The sequence below is a fragment of the Centruroides vittatus genome, unplaced genomic scaffold, assembly GCF_030686945.1.
Source record: "Centruroides vittatus isolate TY-2023 unplaced genomic scaffold, ASM3068694v2 contig_351, whole genome shotgun sequence".
Taxonomy (NCBI): domain Eukaryota; kingdom Metazoa; phylum Arthropoda; class Arachnida; order Scorpiones; family Buthidae; genus Centruroides; species Centruroides vittatus.
In genome coordinates, this window is record NW_027122174.1 from 1,814,084 (window position 1) to 1,832,864 (window position 18,781).

The window sequence follows — 18,781 nt, forward strand, 5'->3', positions numbered from 1 at the left end:
ATAATATGTCAAAAATGCTCCTTATTTTCTGCCATTTTTAATGCTTAATAAAATTTAAAAAACACAACTAAGTAACAAAACTTTATTCTCAAATACTAGCTGAAATCCCTTTTGCCAAACATCAAAATTTTACACATTTGAAGAAAATAACACTTCAGTGTTGCGATGCAAAGCCATCTGGTGCTAAATCAAGACGAACTTTTGCATCAACCCAAATACATGAGAATTACAAAAATATTTCTTATTTAAGTAATATTTTATTAATTTGTTATTTTTTAAACAACTTCTAAATGCAAATTAAAGGATTTGCATAAATATTCTTAATAATAAATAATCAAAATTTATGATTAAATCTTTAAAATTAAGCAGTAAATTTATAATTTACTGTACTTTTTTTCAAATCCAAAAACAGAAAAATGCCAATCAATGTTTAAACAGTCACTTAAATGACTCCTTAAAATGTTGATTAAGCATTTCTTACATAGAATTGTTTGCTTTTTGAAATTCACAGTAGACCAACTGCTGTGTGTTACCTAACCAATTCTGTTCTAACTGAATCATTCTATTTTGCATAATCTCAGTGTAATAAATTGGTATTATATTCCTGAAAATCTACTTTTTACATGCAGTATCACAGATGACCAACAAATGATACATTTTCATTTATGACTGAAAAGATTATTTAGCAACATGTTTTTAATAAATTTTGTTTTGCTTCTAGAACTGGAAAATTAATGATTACTATGAAAAGTTTGACATAGCACAGAAAATAATAAATTTTTCTACTATAATCCTTTTCTAAATTATTTTAACACAACACAAACACTTTCTTCTACATAATATATATTACAATTACTCTATGTAACATATATTGCGCACACGTTATACAAAATGATATTAATTAATGCTAGTTATATGAATACAATTACAATATTCTTTGTCGACATCAAATTATCTGCAATGCATTCTGTACTATTATTTATCTTCAAAAATCATTTTTCAAGACCATATCCAATATAGACTCACCATATTAATCTATCAATAAGAAAAAAATTGTTATATGCAAATCATGTATTATATAACCTGTTTCCAGATGTTACGATAGAAAGACTTTAATCCCAAAGACATTGACATTAAAAATAATGAAAGTACAGTATTTGAACTTAAACCTGTTTTTTCTCTCTTTCTATTTTAATGCCCAAAAGACATTAGATACATTAATTATTAATTAGATATTAATATCTAATTATTAATAGTAGTGAAAACTAGCCAATTAATTATGGTGATCATTTGGTTTAGTGCTATTATAGGATTGAAATTTTAATTATTTGTATTTGATAAACAAATTACAATCTTACAAGAAATTTTGAAAAAATCCAGCAACAAGTTGTATAACTTTCCTGACAAGAAAGTTAAAATTGTGTACAGTGACATCTGTAATGATATTTTAGTGAAAAACATTATCAGTAAATTTTCGTCCGATGGAGAATTATTTTTTAATAGAAATAAAGACGAATCTGACCAAAAGGGCTCACCATTTATTTTCTGTGTTCTGAGACAATACACTTTTCGGCAGCAGACCTTTCTTTTTAGGCTACATGTCGTCGGAAGCTACTAAAAAGTCCTTGTAAAAACACAAAACATTTCCAATTAAAATTATAATTAATTTGTAAAAAAGGAACTGGTGATGTTCAGATGTCTTGCCTGCATCCATCCATCCATACCCGAAAAGTGTATTGTCTCAGAACACAGAAAATAAATGGTGATCCCTTTTGAGCAGATTCATCTTTATTTCTATTAAGAAAAACATTATATTATTAATTATTATAAAATGGCAAAAAGCTTAATTTTGAGAGTAGTGACAACTTTTATAAAAAAACTGTAAATGCTGACAAGTAAAATCTTTATTAAGTCTGACCCCACTCAAGATATGACACCTAATCCCCCTCTATCTCCCCACCCCTTGACTTTTAATAACCAAATTTAATAGCATAAATGCCCTTAATACACAAACTGTCTGCAAAATTCAGAAATTTTTGACAAAAGGCACAGGAGTTATTTAGCTTCAAAAGAATGAACAAAATTGTACTTCCTGCCCCCACACATGAAAATTTCCCAACATTTTTTGCATTTCTTGATGCTTCAAGATCCCAAGTCCAAAAATATAAAATCCTAGAGGGTCTTTTTTGACCAATTGCCATACTTTTCCTTTATCAATTTAGATAATGTCTAATTGGCAATTTTTTGCCAAGATCATATAAATGCAAAGCAATAATCTTAAATTAATCTAATATTAAGTCCAAATGTTTTCATCTAAGAATCATACAATTACACTATTTGTGCAGCTTGTGGATTACCAGCTTGAGGGATATGAAGTTCCAATACTACTCAATTTTGTTTATGTTGTTCTAAGAATGGCTATTTGTCAGGTAGATGGCACATATGAAATAAACACACTGTATGTACTTAATAGAAAGTGACAATGATTAATGCTTGTTTTTAAAATATTTTCAGCTTAAAAATAATGAATAGAGTATCTATTAAAATTTCAAATAAAGTAAAAAATTCATTAAGCTGTACATTTACTTCATTGTGATGCAATAACATCACACCTATGAATTAAATAATACAAATCACATAAATTAACACACAATATATTGCAAGTATTCTAAAAGAAAAAAAAAACAATACAATACAATTTGTTAAATTCAGATATTTTTTTAATTTTAGAAAATACAGATTATTATTTATGGAAAAATTACTAATGTTCTACAAAACATTAAAGAAATGTTAAATAGAATATTTAATCCCCAAGGTGTCATTGTTATCGGCAATATCTGTTGGAAACTCGATACTGTTTTTAACTGAAAAGTTTTCAAATCTGAAATACTAATGCATGCATAATTATAAGCAGGAAATTAATAAAGATTTAGGGCTTAATAACATGTGCATAAATTGAACTGTTTTTGCATCTTTGACAATCAATAACTTACTCTTTTTTTACTTTGTGCCTATGGAGACTTTTAATCAGGACCATTGAAACTACAAAATATCAAGAGTTCCATTTCTCTTAATGTTTGTGCAGAGTCCTTCGACTTGTTTTAAAAGCAAGAACAATATAATATTTAATGTTTTCCAAAAAATTACATTTATTAATTATATGAGGAGGAAACAGTAAAAATTACAATTTATTCTAAATATAAAAATGGAATGTGTGACAGTAAGTAATATTGAATGTGACATCCTTATTAACTTGTGTATCATGTAATTTTTGATGTTGCAAGAAACAATTAAGATATAATATATAAATTGGAAAATTAAAAATGGATTAGTAACAGAAAATTTACATCAGTTATTGTAATTTTGATTTCCTGCCAATCCATTTCAGTACCTGGAAGTTGAATGAATGAAGATAATCCTCTCCTTTTGATACTCCTATTACATCATGCACAAACTCAAAACAAAAAAAAATAAGGAAATTTAATCATCTTTTGGCTGACTACAGATAAAAAACATTTGTGTATGAAAATTTGACAATTGGAAACTGCAGTAGCCAATATATCAACATTCAAAAAACTGAAATGCAGCAAAACTTATTTCCAAATTTTTTTGGTTATATTTTACTGACCTTCAGGTGGAATACATATGAAAGTAAGTTAAGAATGAATGAAACAATAATTTAAATATAACACTTTGGAATAAAAACACTTCAAATGTAAAAAAGTGGATGATTAAAAATAAAAAATATCTAGTAATGAGTTTCATAACTTTTCTGGCTATGAGATTTTGTTATAAAAACTTTCTATATTTTTAATTATTATAAAAAGACAAATCGCTACCATTAAAAGTAAGTGTTGAGTTTTATAAATAACTTTAAATGCTAACAAGTAAAATCTTCATTAAATCCAACCACACTCGAGATATGACACGACACATCCTCTATCACTCCATCCCGACCTTTCACCACCAAACTTTAATAGCATCAATGCCCCTTACAAGCTACCATGCAAAATTTCATTCCTTAATCTTTACTCCATCCTGAGATGTTAAATGAAATAGATGCTCCCATCTATTTCATTTAATTTTTTAACAGAACTTTTTTGCCATTATTTTTTTACTTTAGAAGGTACTCAAAACAAATTTGGAAAAGACTGAGTGTCAAATTTGATATGATTCCAATACTTTTCTTTGTTATGTGTATGTAACAACAGGGAAAGTAAAATAAAAAATACATAAATCAAAAGGCAAAGTAAAATACATGATGAAAAGAATAAATTAATTGAGCTGCAATTTGAAAAAATTGTCGACCCATAAATTCCCACTGTCATCTGTCCATACATCTTTTCTTAATCTCGAGAACAGAGTTACATAGATAAAATCCAAACCAGATATGGAAACCTTAAGGGGAGGAGGCCCCAATTAACTATATAAGAACTTTGATGCAAACCAGAAGCCACATTATTTCAATTCAAAACTTTTCCCCTAATATACGATCGGCAGGACTATTGTTAAAGGAAAAGTATGATGTACAGTACAGAAGCAAGACACTACAGTACTAATTTGAGATGGAGAGCATATATTTTAAATAAAATAAATTATGATTAGAAATTACAGGCCAGCATTGTGACCATGTCACAATAAATAATTGCTTGTGTATGTGTGTGTGTGTATGTGCATATATATATATATATATATATACATACACACACACACATACACAAGTAACAAACAAAAATATAGAAAAAAAAATGGAATTAAAAAACAATATAAGATCAGTGCATTTACAGATGTGGTTAGCGATAGCCTTAGGTTACACAGAATTTAATTCATAGAAAGTTCTCCACAATGCAACAGAAAATGTGTTGATATCCTTGCGGTTGATTAGTTTGTCTCAGGCGGGCAATTTATAAATACGTAATGCTTCCATGTATTTAACAAGGTGTCTGCTCCAAACTTTCTATATGATTTTGGCTTGGTCCCAGTTAAGATTAACAAGATCAGGATTCGAGAGGCCATAAGCCACCAAAGCTGTGGATGGTTGTGACCTGCAGCAAGGAGAGTTTTTTATGAGTTAAACCCATGTCATCTAAGGTACAATTAACCACATCTGTATTAGCACTGATCTTATAGAAAACAATACTTTTTCTTATATTTTTGTTTTTTACTAATAATTTATATCTATGAAATATTTAATACACTGGACGACAAAAAAAATAACGCACTATGAAGGACTTGTTGGATTTGAATAAAAATTGGTATGTGACATCGTCATAGCTAGACAGGTATATAATTGCAACCATAAAGCAAAAACATACTTTAATGTGCAGTAATGTTCAATACAGTGCAGGCACTAATATCCCGTTGGGCTGCCTCTAGCGCGGATACAAGCTGTGATACGCCTTGGCATGGAGGCATAAAGGTTGTGTATAATGTTCTGTGGCATATCTGTCCATGCGTGATGCAACTGAGACTCAAGATGTGTCAGATCTCACGGCTGTCGCAGCTGGCGTCCCAGGTAGTTTCATACATGTTTGATTAACGATAAATCTGGAGACTGTGCAGGCCAAAAAAGTGTGGCAATGTTATGTAGGCATGCTTGGGAGACCGCTGCAGTGTGTGGCTGGGCATTATCCTGCTGGAATATGCCTGTTGGAAGCCCTGCCATGAGGGGCAACACATGTGGCCAGAGAATGTATTGCACATATCGTTAGGCTGTGAGGGTAGTACGCATGACAACTAGAGGTGTCCTACTGTCATATGTTACAACTCCCCACACCATAACACCGGGGGTTGGGCCCATGTGCCGCTCCACAGTATAGGCTGGGTTGATGCCTTGACCAGCGGGCCGCCATACCCTCACACGGCCATCGTGAGCCCCCAAACAAAAGCGGGATTCATCGCTGAAGACAATACGCTGCCGGTCGGTAGCTGTCCATGATTGTCATGCAAGACACCACTGCAGACGGAGGCATTGGTTGGTGGCTGTTAATGGTAGAACACATACTGGGCGTTGGGAGACCAATCCGCCTTCTACTAAATGCCTGGAAATGGTGCGGCTGGATACATGGTTCCGTAACGCAGGTGCTACTGCTGCGTGAATGGTAGACGACGAAGCTGTAGACGCTGTCTGTGCTTGACATACAATGAGACGATCCTCCTGCTTGGTGGTCTGTTGATAGCGTCTGGAGCCTGTTTGCCATTCATGCGTACCCCTACGTACCCACTGCTCATAACACATCCTAACAGTTCCATCAGAACGGTTCAGATGGCGGCCAATCTGGCAGTATGACAATCCTCTTCCTCTCAATCCAACGATGTGACCTCTCTCAAACTCACTTAACTGAGTGTAAGGCCGTCAAATGTGTCGTAGAGGCATGTCTATCACTCAACAAAGTCACAACCATCAACACAAGTGCAGGACATATGCACAAGTCATCACAGTGTGCACCTTTATACCAGACAGAGGAAGCACTTTTCTACCCTCTGGTGGTGATACAACACAGGAACCTGATCCCAAAAGCTAATCATTTACATATCTAGCTATGATGATGCAACATACTAATTTTTATTCAAATCCAACAAGTCCTTCGTGGTGCATTATTTTTTTTGTCGTCCAGTGTATATAATAAATATATTTATTTAAAATAAAATAAATTAACATTAAAATAAATAAAATATATATATATTATATATTTTATTTATTTATTTATTTTAATGTTAATCCTTTTTGTTATGTTGTTTACATTTTTACTTTGTATTTTTCATTTATTTTTAATTGTCCAACTTTCTACATTTGAAATGTTTGTTTTACAGAAGGTTATATTTGAATTACCATTGTGATTTTTAACTTACAGAGTCAGTAAAATATGGTTAAAAACATTAGTAAATAAAAGTTTTGCTGCATTTAGTAGTTGTTTTTATATTGAAAATTTGTCAAAATGAATATATATTTTCTTATTATTGCTGTTTCTTAGGTTATGCATTAAAAAAAAAAATACATACCTAAACATTATTTTTAGAACAAAATATTTAATATTTTTGAACATTCTTGCATGCATCAGAGATCATACCCTAGATCAGCAATGAGAAATCTGTTCTGGATGCGGGCTACAAGTAAACTTCGTAGGCTTCCAGTGAACCACATGCACTTTTTCTTATTGAGCTGAAAGCTTTCATCCTATCAAGCACCAGCATACTCTGTAATAGACACTACACTAGGTACCAAAATAATAATATGCAAACTAGTAATATATAGGTTATTCTCATGTTTTTTAAATTTTATATATCCTACTATGATCAAATCAAAGTAGGACATATATTTTTGATTTTCAAGGGATTATTTCTTTCTATAAAACTAATATCACCAGTCTTATAACTTATACAAAAATATATATACTTAAGACGATTTTGAAACTCCAATCTAAACTCAAAATTATATTATGGTACATTATTGCAGTGAAATCTAAGCGAAGCCAAAAAGCACTTTAGTTTTTAAATATTTAAAGATCTTACTCTAATACAGTGTTTCCCAAACTTTTGACATCTGTGTACCCTTTGTATAATTTTCTTAATGCTGAGTACCCCTCGTCAAAAAAATTGCATATACTTTAAATCAGAAACCAAAAGATAATGAGGATATTCCATTTCTATATGCTGCTGCAATTGAAAAATCGAAAAAGCCAAAATAGAAGACTATGTGAAAAATATTGTTCCTAGATATAGCGATATGGACTTTAGGTCTCATTTTCGTCTTTCTAGAAGCACTGTCAAAGTAAGTCTCTGCTAAGAATTGTTAGTTGTAGTAACTTGCTACAGAAAAATTGGTTTATTCAGCATTTTTAGCTTTTTATTAATACTAAAGCACATAACAAACCTTTCCTGTTAGAAAAATCGCACAAAAGCTAAAAATACACACGCACACATTGTAACAATTCAATGTGTAGATACTGGAGGTTTTTGTGTGACACTGTTGTCTTGACCATAGGGTGGAGGAATACACAGAATCACAGCACCCGGCGAAACCGCTAAGAAGTAATGAAGTTTTTTATTATTTTTTTATGTTTGTAATCGAAAAAGGTAAACTGCTTGTTGACCAGGAACAGCTGAAGCACGGTGCAGCATGTACCCCCACTAAACTCTTCCCGTACCCCTAGGGGTACGCGTACCACACTTTGGGAAACACTGCTCTAATAAAACAGTTTTCTTATAATTACAGCAATATATAAGTCCTAGCAGATAAGCCTGGCGTTGCTCAGGCAAAAAGTACTGATAGCAAAGATTAAGATTATTACATTATAGCCAATCTTACCCGTTTTCATGGAATGCAAGAATTAGGTCCCCCTGTTTCCAGACTAATTAGAGAATTTTTAGATGGGTCTAAAAATGTTTGATTTCCCACAAAAATGCAAAAAACCGCATCTGCACCTGTAAATCTCTCATGTTACTTTCTCTTAACACTTCCATTGTTACTCAACACTTCCATTCTTAACACTTTCATTGTTAAGGAATACACTTCTTTCATCCCCACATGGTACTCTACTAAAATGCAGTTAAAAACAAAAAATTGCATCTAAAATAGTACAGTAGAGCCGAGTTCTTTAGGATAAGCCTTAATCCTCTCCCTTTCCCCCCGTGGGGAGGAATTTCGAAAAATCCCTTCTTAGTGTGTGTTCTCGTGACGTACCCTAACTGTGTAACAAATTTCAACTTTCAACTCCTAACCGTTTGGGCTCTGCACTGATGATGATGATGATGATGACAAACAACTCGTCTCAATTATATATATAGATAGATAAAGAAACATTGTAATTAGATCTCACTTAGTCAATACATATCATCAGTAATAATAAAAACACCTTTCTCATTTTTTCTAGCAAGTTTTAATGAAATGAACTAATGTTTTTGGTTATTTTGAATAGCCTTCTTCGGGTTTAATGTAATTTCGAATGTCAATTAGAACAAAAGATTTAAATTCATTTTATTAAAACTTGCTAGAAAAAGTGAGAAAGGTGTTTTTATTATTATTATCATCTAGAAGTTCTAGCTTACAGGGCATAGAATTGATATCATCAGTATCAATCTATATGTATCTGTATTGGAGACTAAGTCGCAATGGGTAAAAAAAATTTCTCATGGTCAGGTTTTGAATAGATATAAGAAATAAGGTATATCAGTTGTATATAGAAAATTATAGTACTTGTTTCTACTCCTAATTTTTGTAGTACAGTTAAAAGTAAAAATATGTCTAGAACAAAAACATTTTACTTGTACAAAAATATTGGAGAGATACGTCTCTTCCATCAATGCCCCCACATTAACTTTTTAAATAAATATTGATATAATATTTATTTAAAACAGTAAATTCAATAACATAATAATGATGTCATCTTGCAAAACCAGGACACCGTAGATGCCAAGAATTCGTCTCGTCTTCAGATAACATTTTAATGCTTACAAATATCAGTGACGAAAGAAATTAACGACAAAGCAGAAAAATTCAGTTTGCTTCGTATCACTGCCCATACTCGAAAATTCAATACATTTTACTAGAAAATCATGAAGTTTTTTTTAGTAAAAAGTATTGAATTTTCACAGACACTACACCAAAATTCCAACCAAAGTAAAGATCTTGGTATCCCTATCCTTTTAATTACTGTAAATGAAATGATCATGTTTTCGCTATACGTTTCATGTGGCGCAATAAGTATCTCGCATAGCGCAACAAGCACCAGAGATAAACTAAATGCTGTTATGTAAAAAAATGATAAATATTTATGTATTTTTTACACTTAATTAATTATATATTCGGTGGAAGGTGTGTATACTTACATATTATCAGAGGTATCAGAAAAAACATTATTTCCTTTAGAAGCTGCTGCTATGCCTTCTGCTTCGGCTTTCCAATTTTGAAGGCCAAATAATGTAAAGAGTAAAACAGTTAAATACACACTTGTCATTATTAATTTCATGTTTAATTCGTGTTAAATAGCCGTAATACGTTCAAGATTAATACGAGGAAGCGTCAGTTTTCGATTTTAAAGCGTTTAAAATCACAGATTTGCTCCTACGAAGTAACGGAACCATCCCAACCCACTATCACCACACACTCCTATCGAACCTAATATCTAACTATATATAACCCAAAACGAACAATGCTATTGGATGTCGAAACGATTTCGTTTAAGTACCGACCAATCGCGCGCTCTTACACTAACATAAACTATCATATATTAGGTTCAATTAAAGTTTACATTATCCAATAAATGATTCGTTTACAAAACGGGATAACGTATATTTATGCGAAACGTATAATGCGCGAAACAAATCACGTGAGGAAGAAAAAGTAACTAATAAGAGTGAATGTTTCATGTGGGATCGTCTTTATTTGTTATACGTTCTCTCATTAGATAATATGGTCCGCGCGAAAGTGACGTCATCCGATCCATGTTAAGACTAACTACGTTTATTTTTTTGTGAATTGAAAATGGGTAACTTAACAGTTGACAAAGAGGCGTTTTATCGAAGAATGAGACGATTTTATTCGGCATGGATGGTAAGTTAAGAAATAAAACGTTAAATAAAACAATAATTTACAATTTTTAAAACAAAATATCTTTACATTCAACTTTAAAATTGATTAGAAGAATATTAGGCCTAACGTGGTTTGAATAAAATTCAATCACTTAAAAAAAAATTACCTTTAATTAAACTCTTTCTCGTTTAATCTTAAATTAATGCAGTTTGTGTGCGAAGTAAACACCTTATAACTCATATTTTGTTGGCAATTTGTGTATTTTGATGGAAAACCTCTCAAATATTCAAAAATTCTAATGAAAAGAACACTTAAATAAATCATGGATCTCATCTGATGAGTTTTCTGCCTTCACATGTCAATGACTTCTAAAATATTCCCTTTTCTAAACTACAAACATCAAATAAAACATGTAGCATGTGTAAAATGGACATATTTTTTCAAAATATAAAAATATCATTTTCTTTCATTTAAGGGTAAGTAATAAATGTATTAAAAAATGGCTCACGTGACAGTAACAATGCTGTGTGTATTAAATATACTAGAAGGAATTTGTGTTTCTGTATCAAAAACATTAAATAAAGTCTGTGTTGTGTAGAACACAGATTTTTTTTATAATAGTACATAAAAATAATTGATTTCTGTTCATTTGAGAGTAAAATGGAACATAAAAGATCAGAAGATAGTAATATTGATATGTATTAGAAAGTGTTTGTGTTTTTGTATTACAAATGTTGAGTAAAACATGTATGTATGTATATAAAATTTTTAAGATAATGGAAAAATAATAAATCTTTTCTTATTTGAATATAAAAATTAACTTAAAAAGGCTGGTGTGATGATTATACTGTTACATAGTTGAAATATATTAAAAATATTCTTATTTCTGTATTAAAAAAATGTTGTGTATATACACTGCTGGCTGAGCAAAATGCAACGCCATGCAATATCTATAGTCAGTCGTGCTGTTGCATTTTACTTGGCCAGCAGTGTATTTTACACGTAGTATAGACTTTATTTCTTAAAATAATGTACACGTAGGCTAATTGTTTCTGTTCATTTAAGTGAAAAAATAATATAAAAAGGGGTCAGTAGATAATAATAATGCTATATGTTTAAAATATTTTTTTAATATTACACATTAAAGTCTTTGGGTAAAAAGTAAAGTTTTAAATAAAGCTATTATTATCCTAGTCCTAAGGTTGCTTTATAGCTTTTGTAAAATTATTCAGACTCCTTATTTCAAATTGTCAAAATTATTCAGCTTATAACAGATTTCTTAAGATATAAGCTGAATTTTTTTTTATTATTTGATAAACTATATATATATTTATTACATAAAATTCAGTTTCAAAACAATGCAAAAGTAACTATTTACTTGCTATTTAAAGAAAAGAATGTAATAGAAAAAGTTTATAAGACAATAATAACATTATATCTTTTAAAATATATTCCTCTGCCAAAAACAAAGCAATCTGTGCCTTATATAAAGTATATACATTTTTTGAAATAATGCAAAAATAGTTGTAGTCTCTTTAATGTAAAAGGAAGTAATATTGCAAAGATGTTGCAAAAGATGATGGTGATAGGTATCAAAACAAACATTCTATTATATATGAAATGTTTATATATTTTTAAAATGGTTAAAAGCAATTGCTTTGACCATTTAAGGTTAAATAGTTATATAAAAAGGCTTAAAAGACAGTAATATTGTTATACATGCTTACATAAAATCAGTATCAATGTTATATTCCAACTTGTATTATTTTTCTATTGATTTTTGTGACTAAACTTGCCAAAGTTTAAAATTATAAAATATATAAATGTATCTGATAATTTTATTTTGATTTTCTCTATTTTTTATTGATTTTTTTTAATGATCAGTGATGAGATTAAATCAATAGACAATTAATGAATAAAAAAACTGATAAAAATATAACTTTATATATATATATATATGTAAATCTTAGTGCTCTGTGAGAAAATTAAACAAAAAGATAATTAATATATTGAGTAAAATCTAAAATAACAATTATATCCTGTGGTATAAATAGTTTATAGTATTTTCAATTCAAGTTATCTTCTAGTCATTTCATTGTTTATTCATCATGGAGTAATTTATACACTGAAAATTGTGAATTTGTTCTGGTAATTCTCTACCAATCTCTGAGAGCAGAATTGAAAGTTATTTATTTATAAAAAGTATGTTAGAATTTCTAATAGTTATAAAATTAAAACGTAATGTAAAATATAATTAGATTATAAGTTGGTTGTAGGGATAATTCACAATTAAACATGTAGAAAACATAGATGGCAGTAAATTAATTCTCAAATGTCAAAAAACAGAAAAACAATTGCTGGATTATAAAATTGAGCCAATGACCTTTGAAACCAGCTAAAAACTTTTCTGAATTAACCTAGTATAACAGTTGATAATTTTAGTAATTTAAAATAATAGAAACAGTATCTCTGATAAGATCATTTATATCTAGTTGGTAGGAGTTTGTTTTAAATTTTCTGTATTTAAGTTTTTTATTTATGCTTATATTATGCAACTTGCTGTTTAATCAATCAATATATATTATAAAAGTAAGTGTACAATGTGTGTGCCACTAAATCTCAAAAACAAGTCTCGGTACGATCAAGGGAGTTATATGGTGTGGTAGCCCTCTATCCCCCATCCATGAAGAAGGTTCCCATTTTTACCTGAAGGGCGTGCTGTTGAAGATATAAGGGCTGGAAGTTTCGCCCTCTAGAAATTTCTAGAACAGTCCAGAACATTCGAGAACATTCCACAACATTCCAGAATGTTCTGTAACGTTCGGGAACATCCCAGATCATTGTGGAACATTCCAGAACACTCTTGAATGTTGTGGAATGTTCTGGAACATTGTGGACCATTTGAAGCCTTTTTTGTATGGGTGGGACTACCCATTGGTGGGGATAGATAAAGCAAGATCTGTCGTGGGTTCGAATGTCAGTTTCTTATCAATGACTAAGGGAAGAACTGAAATAGAATGAAAATTCCAAAGTAGTGCAGTGAGTGAATAAAAACAAACAGTGAAGTGTGAGTAGTCAAAGTGATACAGTGATTGAATATAATCCAATATAAATGCCACATGTTAATTCGGTGGGAAGCCAGTCTCTACATCTGGGTTAATATTTCAGCCGTCATAAGATTTTTTTCTTTATAGGTGATTAATTTTATGTATTATATTTCCATTTTGTTTGTTTCTTCTTCGAGAATCTGAAAAGAATGTTTCGATTTTATGTATTGTTACAAAGATAAACTTTATTATCACTTACGAAAACCCACGGGAAACGTTTTTATTTAGAAACAAACATTAAATTTTCAAACGTCAACTCTACGTCCAGAAGGTCGACTCTACGTCCAAGCTAATGGCTGGAAAGGTACAGAAACTCATTCTTTACGTAAGCGAGAGATTCGTTTATACGGAGTATTATTTACACTGTAACCAATTGGATTCCAGAGTCTTCTCATGTGGAAATTAACCAGTGTAACTGCTACGACTGGCGTATGCCTTCCCGTAAGAACGTAGCGTATTCAACCAGATGCGATATATCTGCGTGTGGACGGCCCAGGATATATTCTTATAATTGAGATGGGTTGATGATAATAATATTAATAAGCACAAAGCCAAAATGGTTAGGAGTTGAAAGTTAAAATTTGGTACGCAGTTAGGGTACGTCACAAGAATGTACACTAAGAAGAGATTTTTGGAAATTCCCCCGCGGGGGAGAGGGAGAGGCTTAAGGATTACCTTAAAGAACTCTGCTTCTACTGTACTATTTTAGATGTGGATTTTTGCAGGAAATGAAACATACTTTTAGATCCATCTAAAAATTCTCTAATACATTTGGGAAGAGGAGTAACCTAATTCTTGCACTCAGTAAAAATGGGTAAAATCAGCTATAATGTAATAATCTTAACCTTGGCTATGGTTATTTTTTTGCCTGAGCAATGCCGGGCTCATCTGCTAGTTCATAATAAAGTCAGAGCAGAAATAATTGATGCTACATACATATAAAATTTAAATAGCTTTATTTCTATGAGTTATGATTATATATACAATATATAGAGAATAGGTGATTTCATTTAATATTGATTTGTGCTTTATTTTTAAAAAATAATTAAGGGATTTATAATTCTTGTACAGAATGGTCATATCTCTCTTAAACTGTTCCTTTAAATTTGAACAAAAATCCTATCCTATCCGTTTAGTTGTGTTTGACTCTTGGTCACTCTGTGGATGCCTCTCTATCCTGCACAACCTCCTTCAGTTCCATTATAGATAATTCAGTGTCACTTTTGATTGTGTCAAGCCATAGAGTCTTTGGTCGGCCTTACGCTCTTTTCCCGCTAACCATCCCCAGCATGATCGCCTTCTCAAGGGAGCTGGTTCTCATTATATGACCAAAAAGGGGCAATTTCTGTTTGGTTATCTGGACTTTCAGTGAGATTTTCGGTTGGACTCTAAGACAGTTTTGTTGATGATTCGCTCTGTCTATGGAATGCTCAAAAGCTGTCTCCAACACCACAGTTCGAAAGCATCTATCTTCCTTCTGTCCGTTTTCTTTAGATTCCAAGTTTCACATCTATATATAACAATAGGAAAAATAATCGCTCTAACTAATCTGCATTTAATTTGGAGGCCGATGTCTTTGCTCTTCCAAAAGCTGTTCATGCTGATCATCGAGGTTCGTCCAAGGGCTATGCGTCTTCTGATTTCAGGACTGCAGTCTCCATTACAGTTGATTTTGGACCTGAGGAATATGAAATTTTCTACTACCTCAATTTCTTCACCATTGATCATTATTTTGACTTACGTATTCCATGCAGTAATCATTATTTTGGTCTTGAAGTTAAGAAACAGCCCTACCTTTGCACTTTTGTACTTGACTCTCAGAAGCAGCTGCTCAAGATTTTCCTGACTTTCTGTGAGCAGCATGGTATCATCTGCATATCTGAGATTATTGCTGTTCCTGCCTCCAATTTTCACTCCAATGTTAGGCTCATTCAAATCTGTTTTCCTCATCACTACCTCTACATACAGATTGAATAGTGATGGTGAAAGGATACAGCCCTGGCGGGTACCCCTCTTCTGATCTTGAACCGGTCTGTATCACCATATGGCATTCTTGCAGTAGCTTCTTGTCCAGTATATAACGTTCGTATTGAGCTGGGAGAGATGTGGTGAGATTCCCATTTCCTTGAGGCACTTCCACAATTTGTCATGATCAATACAATCAAAAGCCTTTGAGTAATCAATGAAGCACATGTATAGATCTTTTTGGTATTCCCTTGCTGTTTCTATCACTCAACAAAGATTAGTGATATGATTCTCTTCCATTCAGAAACCTACCTGTACATCTGGCATCTCTCTGTCTATGGTTGAGTACATATGCTGTTGAATGATCTTCAGTAAGCATGTGAAATCAGTGAGATGATGCAATATTGGAGCAATCTTTGGTATGGGGATAAAAATAGATCTTTTCCAATCCTTCGGCCATTGGCCATTCTTCCACACACTACGGCACAGTGCTGTCAAAACTTTTAATGGTAAAGGTTTCAGTAACTCTGCTGGTATTCCATCGACTCCTGGGGCCTTGTGGCTAGCCAGCTGTTTGAGTGCCCAAGCCACCTCTTCTATTAAGATGTCTGGCTCCAGCTTTGTCAGTTCTTCCTCTTCAATACTTTGAGTATCAACTTTCATTTTACTGGCGTAAAGTTGTTCTGTGTATTCCTTCCATCTTTCTTTGATTGAGTGTTGATCATGTAATTTATGACCATCTTGGCCATTGACAGCTGCCTTATGTGCGATAAATGGTGTTCAGGTGTTCTTCACATAAGCAAAGCATTGTCTAATGAGGCCTTTCTGAGCTGCTGCTTCCATTTTCTTGCACTGTTCTTCCCAGAATTTCCTTTATCTTTCCTGGCTTCTTTTTGGAACTTTGCATTTAATCTTTTCATTTCCTCTTCGTTATCAATGATTTTTGCCTTTCTTCGTTGTTCTGCTACTTCTAGTGTAGTTTCTGACATTTATTTTGCCGATTTTGCCGCCATCTTGTATGGAATGAGTTGATGTGCTACATCATTGATATGTACTTTTATATCTTTCCATAGTTCTTATGGTTCTCTTTCTGGTCAAATATATTCTTTATTTCTATATCATAAGCAGCAGGATCATTTTGACGTTGCTGATGGTCGCTTGACATTACAAAACCTTAGTTTCACTTTGGCAACGAGCAGTTCATGATCCGTTCCGCAATCGGCACCAGGATACTTTTTCACAAACAAAATGGAACTCTTTCATGTTTGCTGGCACAGGAAGTAGTCAATTTGGTTACGATATTTTCCATTGGGAGAAGTCCATGTATACAATCTGCCTTGGCTGTTCAAACCATGTATTCATCGCAGTCATCTGCTGTTCTTGGCAGAACTGAATCAGTTGTTCACCTGACTTGTTTCGTTCTCCAAGACCAAATAAATTCCCTTATGTTCTGTATACTAATGTGGTGCAGCATGGCCATATGGGCCATGCACCATTAAACACTAATAAACCAAACCTGTACAATAATACTTTTTCTGTTAGGTATACTAAATACAGTAGAGTGTCATTTTGCTCCATATTTGCATATAAATAAAAGAAGGCACATCTTTTTAATTCCAACAGTTTTTTTAATAGAATAAAACATTTTCAATTTTGATTAAAAGTTCTTTCTCAGAACACAAATAAATAGAATATATACAAATTTTTAATACAATGAAAACCAATAAGAAAAGTAACAAAAATAACATAAAGAAACATGAAAATTGTAAAGGTCCGCTTTTAGCGTCATAGGTCGAAAAGCCACGCTACCGAGATAATTAGTCCCACCTGGCGTTGGGGCTATAAACGGCCGGAAAGAACAAAAGGAGTAGCGTCTCCGTTTATGGTACATGTTAATGTGTTTGCCACGTGTTGGTCGACTTGTAAAACGTAAACAGGGACGGACGCGTTTGTAAGCTACGTCGTTCGGAGGAGGGTGGACGTCTTTGGAAGCTCCCAGGGGAAAAGAAGAACCTGATCGGGCGCAAGTTGTCGCCGTAGAATCCCTTAAATTGGAAGGGTGGCGGGAAAAACGGGGAGAAAGGGCGAGAGACCGGAGCACGTGGTAGTCTCTGACACTAGGTAAGCCTTTGAGGTGTAGAGAGAGCGTTCTCCTCTTAGAAAGTCCTCTGAGAAGGGTTAGTGCAGAGACAGGACGGCCACGCGGTTGAGCCATTTCCGAAAAGCAACCTGAGTTTCCCGGAGTATAACAGTCCCCAATAGACAAGCCGACATGAGATACCACATCTTTGTTGCATAGTGTATGTAATGTTGTCGAACTTGTACATCCTGTAAATATTTGTTTTGTAAATAAAGTGTAAATATTCACTGGACTGAGTGTGGAGGTGTAGCTTTCCTCGAACCATCGTATGGACATTCTCGAGTCGTAAAAACCAACTCGAGACGGAACCTCGTAAAGATCGTAACGAATTACGTAAGGATCTTCACTAAAATAATTATAAATAAATAAATAGAAATGATTATTCCTAATTATTAAATTATCCATAACATAGCTTGACAGCTAATTCAGCAAAACATGTAGCACAAATTATAAATATATTATTATAAAAATTATAAGGCTGGTCTAGCCACTGTGGTTACTTAATTTAATTAAGGAATCTTTAATAGTATTGGAATTTAAAATAATGTCATTTTCAGCCCAGTTAACAGGCCATCCTCAGTGAAAATGGAATAATGTACTTCATTTTCAACTGTCCATGCCTGAAGATGGCCTGTTAACAGGGCTAAAAACATTAGCATTATTTTATATTTTACCACTGTTAAATGTGCATTAATTAAGCTATAAATAAATATATTATTTCACTTTTGATTGCCTCTTCAGATTAATAGCTTTAAAACATATATTTGTGTTTTAGAGTTAAAAATTTGAAGGTAAATGAAAGTGCTGAAAATGTTCATTCTAATCATAAAATGCATGTTTAGATAAATACTATTAACTTGAGATAATATATAAAAGGAAAACCAATGAAAACTTTTATTTTAAATGTTATAACAAAGTTTTTTCAATATTTTGATTTGCCAAATAAATAAATCATAATATTGAATATGACATATAAACAAAATGTGTGTGTTCTTCAAGATATAGAGCATGTGTTATTTCAAATTTTTCAGTTATAAA

At 32.3% G+C, this 18,781-nt stretch overlaps 2 protein-coding genes across 3 annotated transcripts in view; one reads left to right on the forward strand and one right to left on the reverse strand.

The window, feature by feature from the left end:
- Positions 1–10,129, reverse strand: part of Nhe1 (Na[+]/H[+] hydrogen exchanger 1) — a 59,092-nt gene extending 48,963 nt beyond the window's left edge. For both annotated transcript variants that reach the window (XM_067269523.1, XM_067269524.1), the window contains exon 1: positions 9,829–10,129. In XM_067269523.1, the coding sequence (XP_067125624.1) occupies positions 9,829–9,968 (140 nt within the window). In that variant the 5' untranslated portion in view covers positions 9,969–10,129. The remainder of the gene's footprint in view (positions 1–9,828) is intronic.
- A 246-nt stretch (positions 10,130–10,375) lies between these two features.
- Positions 10,376–18,781, forward strand: part of dre4 (SPT16 homolog, facilitates chromatin remodeling subunit dre4) — a 54,416-nt gene continuing 46,010 nt past the window's right edge. The window contains exon 1 of the mRNA XM_067269510.1: positions 10,376–10,552. Within this exon, the coding sequence (XP_067125611.1) occupies positions 10,484–10,552 (69 nt within the window). The 5' untranslated portion in view covers positions 10,376–10,483. The remainder of the gene's footprint in view (positions 10,553–18,781) is intronic.